The sequence below is a fragment of the Penaeus vannamei genome, chromosome 22 (assembly GCF_042767895.1).
Source record: "Penaeus vannamei isolate JL-2024 chromosome 22, ASM4276789v1, whole genome shotgun sequence".
Taxonomy (NCBI): Eukaryota; Metazoa; Arthropoda; class Malacostraca; order Decapoda; family Penaeidae; genus Penaeus; species Penaeus vannamei.
The window spans coordinates 31,469,261-31,476,760 of record NC_091570.1 but is presented as its reverse complement, the minus strand read 5'-3'; the positions used below and the strand labels follow the sequence as shown (position 1 = coordinate 31,476,760).

The 7,500-nt window shown below is 32.2% G+C and overlaps 1 protein-coding gene across 1 annotated transcript; it reads left to right on the top strand.

Annotated features, from left to right (window-relative positions):
• Positions 1-5,163: 5,163 nt before the first annotated feature.
• On the top strand, positions 5,164-6,221 carry LOC113816359 (uncharacterized). The gene is made up of 2 exons (XM_027368420.2): positions 5,164-5,184; positions 5,434-6,221. Exons 1-2 carry the CDS (start codon positions 5,173-5,175, stop codon positions 6,157-6,159), a joined length of 738 nt encoding a protein of 245 aa, XP_027224221.2. The 5' UTR covers positions 5,164-5,172; the 3' UTR covers positions 6,160-6,221.
• Positions 6,222-7,500: the final 1,279 nt, after the last annotated feature.

Here is a 7,500-nt window from a genome sequence, read left to right as displayed (position 1 = left end):
AAGGAGAGAAAGAGAACAGATAATATATATGCATGAATGCGTATATTCATTCATTAGTGTCCATGTATACATCATTCGTGTCTGTTTACATATATATTAGTATGTCCAAACATATATATTTCTAAATCTAGTTCTTTTTTTCTATTTTTTTTCTTTTTTTTGTCTATTTCTATGCTTTTACATAACAATCGAAAAACTTCCACAACTATCCACACGCTTTCTCTGTCTCTCTCTCTTTCTCTCCTATGTACACACAGACATACATATATATACATATACATATATATATATATATATATATATATATATATATATATATATATATATATATATATATATATATATATACATACATATATATATATATATATATATATATATATATATATATATATATATATACATATACATACAAATATATATATATATATATATATATATCCATATATATATATATATATATATATATATATATATATATATATATATATATATATATGTGTGTGTGTGTGTGTGTGTGTGTGTGTGTGTGTGTGTGTGTGTGTGTGTGTGTGTGTATGTGTGTGTGTGTGTGTGTGTATGTAAATATATGCAAATATATGTATGTATATGTATATATATGTATATATATATATATATATATATATATATAAATATATATGTGTATATATATACATACATACATACATACACACACACAAACACTCCCCCCCACACACACATACATACACTCACACACACACACACACACACACACACACACACACACACACACACATATACATATATACATATATATATATATATATATATATATATATATATATATATATATATATATATATATATATATATATATATATGATTGTGTGTGTGTGTCTGTGTGTGTGTGTGTGTGTGTGTGTGTGTATTTCCACAATAGATGTTCCACGGGGGAAACGGATTCTTATAATAAACAGGAGGATCAGGACAGCAGGAAATCACATCTTCCGTATATTCATTTATTTATTGAGCTTTCGGACATCAACAACTGTGTCCATTATCAGAATCTGCATATAAGAGAAATACAAAATACAAATCATCTACACAAATACTGAATATAGAATTACAAAGGCAAATAAGAACAAAAATAATAATAGTAACGCAACTTGATAAGTAACTTAGAAAATAAGAAGGGAAATTATGCTTACGAATTTTCTCCATAGGTGTAGTGTGGAGTATGTGTTTGTGTCTTGTTGACCTGACGGTAGTTTGCGGAGGTTTGAATGTCTGAATGTCCGTTGTGAGTGAGGGAGTGATGGGGGAGGAATTATTTCAGTGTATATCGAGTAACTGAACTTTCATTATTGTTTAAGTCAGATTTTATTTCTTTAATCAATAATGATTCAAAAATTCTTAAATCTATTATACTGAGAAGTCATCTAGTTTTATTTCATGATTTGTTTTAAGTGAATGATCCCGGATAAGTGAGTGCATGGGAGATGATAGGGGACGTAATGTCCGAACATTTGTATGAGTACACTATGCTGGATCACAGATGTTTAGGAAAAGGCTCTTTTGTCAGGAAGAACGAACGAATTGTTCTGGAATTGGTGAAGATCATTCTGAATAAGATTTGTGGAAAATGGTTACTTAGTAGTTTTTGTAGTTCTTTTCGTTTTTAAGGTATCGATATCCCGAGGTACAGTATCATTCATTGGTTTTGGACAGAGCATCTGATTTAAGAGTAACCTTACGTGTTTTTTAATAACAGCCATTGGATTTTCTTTCTTTTTTTCAAAAAGAAGATTTATAAGAATTTAAGTTCTTTGTTAATAGAATGCCAGTCTAAATAAATATAAAAACATCTGTACAACAAAGTTCTGGTAGCATTAACTTTAAACACCATGGGTAGAAAGGCTAAATAATTTAAACCACTACCAGTGAAGGTCGGTTTTCTGTACATGAAGGTTTTAAAGGTTCAAGTCTAATATCCAAAAAAGTTGTTTACTTCGACTTCAGAGGTAAACTGTATGTTGACATGTTTTGAGTTGACATAATCTAAAAACATGCTTATATGTGAAACATTAAATAACAGGAATACATCTATATATCTTTTATACATTATTGGTTTAAAATGCAAAGGGCAGTCTGCTAACCATTTACTCTCGTGATAGTACAAATAAGCGTTAGCAAGAGTTGGGCCAAGCGGGCTTCCCATTGCTACACCATCAGTTTAAGAGTACAATTGGTTGTTAAACATGAAATTTTAATTGTCCACAGATAATATTAGCAATTCTTTGAATTGGTCCTTGAAAGGTTATGCACATTGTCAGTATTCTCAAATGATCTGTTTGTACAAATATTCATTATTTCTTTCAACGGTATGTAAATAATGACTGTATCTTAAAACTAGCCATTACAACATGGGTTTCAAGACTAATTTGAGACATATACTTGGCAAAATTAAAAGTTTGGACAGTGTATTCATTGTTAGTTATAGGTTTGAGAATTGGCACTAAGAATTGAGCTAGATTATAATTAAATGTTTTTTAAAGCTGACAAGATAGGTCTGCTCGGCACATCAAGTTCATGAAATTTTGGCAGCACATATAACATTCCACGTAAAGAGCTAGATGCTCTGAGTTGATTATATGTATCAGAGGAAATGGTGTCACTATCTTTCAAACATTTTAGCGTTCTTTTCAGTTTATCCATTAGTTGAATGGTGTTAGAAAAAGGCTCATTATCTAACTTTTTATATTTTGTATGGTCTAATAGCAATATATTTACTTTTGTGACATGGTCATTTCCTTTGTCAGGTTGTCAGGTCTTGTTATTATGATGCTAGGGTCTTCCTTTAAAGATTTCAAAGCTTTGTGTCTGGCTTTGCTAAAAGATGGTAACCAGTGTCTGTCTTTTGAAGTCGTAGAACGTCTCATTTGCTAAACTGGCAATTTTCTCAAAAAATATATATATTTGGCAGATTCAGAGTTGTCAAGAATTTGGCAATTATTAACGGTGTATATATATATATATATATATATATATATATATATATATATATATAAATATATATATATATATATGTACATACATATATAAATATATATATATATATATATATATATATGTATGTATGTATGTATGTATGTATGTGTGTGTGTGTGTGTGTGTGTGTGTGTGTGTGTGTGCGCGTGTGTTTGTGCGTGTGTGTGTGTGTTATTCATGCATGTGTATGTATACATGAATGCATATCTATATATCTATCTCCCTGTTTGCCTACACACACACACACACAATATATATATATATATATATATATATATATATATATATATATATATATATATATATATATATATATATATATATTGTTTATCATCATCATTGGTGCATTCATTATCATATATTTTTCATCTCTTACATTTTTATCATTATTGTGTTTATTTTCACTTTTCTCCTAATCATCGTCATGTTGATTACCATCATTACTATTTTTATTATTTTTTTATGACTAATTATCGTCATTACTGTTAGAGCTATTGTTCCTCTATTTATGGTATTATCATTATTATTTCCATCATTGATGACATCATCATCATTTTTTATATCATAATCATTGTTGTTATTGTCCTTATTATTATTATCATTGTTATTGTTGTTATCATTATTGTTATTATAATTATCATTATTAATTTCTATTATCACTATCCTCAGGATTATTATTATTATTATTACTATTGTTATTATCATTATTATTATCATAATTGTTATTCCTTTATCATTATTTTCATCATTTTAGTCATTATTATCATCATAACTCTTATTATTTCCTTGTAAATATCATTATCATTATCATTATAATCACTATTAATATTATTATCCTTATGAGCATTATCAATATCATGATCATTATCATTACTACAATCATTTATTACGTTTATGTCCATACACAGTCAGAGGTGATAGATAAATATAAAGCATCGAACACCAGCCTTAGTATTTGCTCTATTAAAAGATGAACGGTGGGGTTAGGTTGCTTGAAGATTTTCGATAGCTTTATGTGGCCTGTGATTAAACCAGTGAGAGCTATCAGTAAATGAACGACGAACAGTGTATTGTATGACGATGCCACTTGAGACTAAGGGGTCAGGGGCAGCACGAGTTAATGAAATTAAACCTAGTCATCTCATTGTCCGATTCTCCGAGAGGCGTTTCAGGCATTGTCATTCATTGCCGTGTTATTCAGGAGGGTATGATCTATTTTGGGATTAGACAGGAAAGGTTCGAGGGTTCCAATATAAATCGATTCCCTTTTAGCTTATCTACACAGGAACGCTGAAGCCTCTTTAGCCGAAAAGCATAGGTGAATTGCCATCTCATTAAAACTGCTTTTCACGTTAATATATATATATATATATATATATATATATATATATACATATATATATATATATATATATATATATATATATATATATATATATATTTTCATATATATATATATATATATATATATATATATATATATATATATATATATATGTACATATGTTCATATGTTCATATGCACACACACACACACAATATATATATATATATATATATATATATATATATATATATATATATATATATATATATATATATATATATATATATATATATATATATATATATATACATATATATATATATATATATATATATATATATATATATATATATATATATATATATATATATATATATATATATATATATATATATTTCGATGCAGATGCAAATATATACGCACAAGTGTGTTTGTGTGTGTGTGCATATATTTTTTGTTCTTTTTCTTTTCTATGTTTTGTTTTCTCGTCTTGTGTGCGTGTGTGTGTGGGTACGGGTGTTCATGTTTGAATGAATATGCGAAATTTAATTCCTAAAGATGCCCAGTCATAAGTAAACACAGTAACAAGAGAGATGGGGAATCAGTGGAAATTTAGGAACACATTTTTTCCTTTTCAGCTGTTTAACTCTTTTTGTGTTTATTTTTTCCTACAGTAACCCCAGGTTACGCAAAGTCGAAAAGAGCAGTTGACAGATGGGCGGGATGAGGACTAGGAGAGGGCGGAGCAGTCAGGTCATGGAACTGCACAGCCTATAAAAGCTGATGTAAGTTGTCAATCCTCCGCTTTATATACCATGAATTTCCTTGTGAGTCTTGAACATTATCGAACATTTATTTCTTATAGAGTAGTTTTTTATACACCGCGATGAATTGCTTTACATGCCACATTACTGATAGAGGGCACATCATGTTCTTCAATATCTTTTTGTGACGATTTACGTCATGATTAAGAGTTATGAAACCTTATGGAGCAAATGTGACAGTTATATGGGTTTTCAGAGCTTATACAACGTGTATTCAAAATTACCTCAAACTCTAATCCACCTTATCTGCAGATTCCTTTCGTCATGACAGTTGTGGTTGCTGCGGCACCTCAGGGAAATTACTTACCAAAATACGCTGTAAATGGACTTTCGCATGGTCTGTCTCCAGATAGTGGTGGCGGAACCTTACTCAGTGTTGGCTGTGAAGAAGGGGAGATAATCCATTCAGATGGGACATGCGTTATCAGGAAGAATCTTTACCTCTTCGAAGCCCCGGAGCAGCCCTATCAACCCATCGGCCCGCCTCCCGCTCTGCCACGACCGAAGCTAAATCAAAACCACATTTACGTGCGCGTGCCTGAAGAGCCCCCGACGCCGGAGCCAGTCGTCCTTCCTCCACCAAGGCGCAAGACCCTCGTTTATATTTTGAGGAAAGTGGACGAGAGAGTACAGCGGGTAATCGAGTTTGATTCCATTCCATCTCCGAGCCCTCAAGTTTATTTCATTAATTACCAGGATGGAGAGAATCCCTCTCTTCCAATAGGTATACATATGGATAACGCTTTAGGTGTCATTAGTGATACAGTGGTTGGAAATTCTGGACGTATACAAGGCGATTCTGTGGGGTTAGTTGGAGGTATTAGAATGTCTACAGCAGGTAGAAGTACTAGTGTGACCTTCAGTAATCACAAAGTCCTCATTCCTGGAGCTGGAAATAGGCGTAGCAGAAGTAGCAGAGGAAAAAGAGGATTTATTTCAAGATCTCTAACTCCCTCAAGTTCAAATTTTCGAACTTAAGCATGTTAATATAATGTGTATGTATTTATTGTTATGATGTACAGGTAAAATATTTTTTTCTACTGTGTGTTTAGTTTATCCTTTTATCCAGTAATAACTTTTTCGGGATTTTATTAAATGTGATTAAAGACAAAAAAATCTGTAAGAGCGTATTCAAAGTCCAGTGTCTTTTCAGAGCGGTCATTTCTTAACAGGGCAAAATATTACTCAAAAGAGACATAATACATAATATAATGAAATCATATGATGTGGCATTTGTCATTCCGTGCGAATACTTTTTTATCTTATCAAAATATATATACAGCTGCGCTCTATGAATCAATTTTTGTTCAAAAGTTTAAAGAATTGCAAGTGAAATCAAATGTATTGGCAACCAGTCTCAAAAATGGAAGGTAGAAACAGGAAGAGGAATGCAAAAGAATACGTATAAATAGAGATAATGAGAGTAGAGATTGAGTGCGGATGAATCATAAGGAAAAAGTAAAGACCCTTTTAATCGTATTATTACAGCGAAGTTTACATATATATCTGGGATCTGGGGTTATCAATCCCATCCGTGTACCAGCGGCCAGTAGTTAGTCGGCAGAGGTGGAGTCCACATGGAGTGACTACCTGAGGCGTAACCTCAGGCAGGTCTACTCTCGGAGGCGAGAAGACCTGACAGCGGCAGTCAGTGTAGGTCTCGCAGGAGATATTGGACGCCACAGAAGCTTTTCGTGCTGTTCGTCTAATAGGGGATCGTACTTTTCACAATTCCCTGGTGTGCAGGAGTCAGTCACAGCTGAGAAGGGACAAGGAACAATTTATAAGGAGGAGAGGAGTTAAAAGGCCAGTTCTTAGTAAAAGTAAATCGCTCTGCCTACCATGCCCTGAAAACTTCCAGTGTTCCTCATGGGCGATTGCAGTCCGCTCAGTAAGTGGCCAGATCATCCTAAATCCCATTGCGATACCATCTGCTGAGGCATCAAAGGCCAGAAGAATCTCGATTCACTCCCAGTAGGTCTATCCTGACACTTCGAATCACTGTAGTGTTGTGAGTCTGGGCTTGGGCTGCTGTCAGCTAACGTCGACCTCAAGAAGACATTTGATACTGTGCAGCGGGAATCACTCAAGGAGATCCTGAGACTGAAAGCAATTCCAACAAGTATTATTGGATTAATAGCATAAGTGCGAGACTATGAACAGTATTTGAATAATTGCGTAAGAATTATTTTTCTCGAAAATATGGTACACCGTCCTGCCTTTATAATATCTTACAGGATCATAGAAATACATGCATGCATTTACTTATGTACCGTAACGTATATATAAAAAAATAATAATAATAATAAATGGAAGATT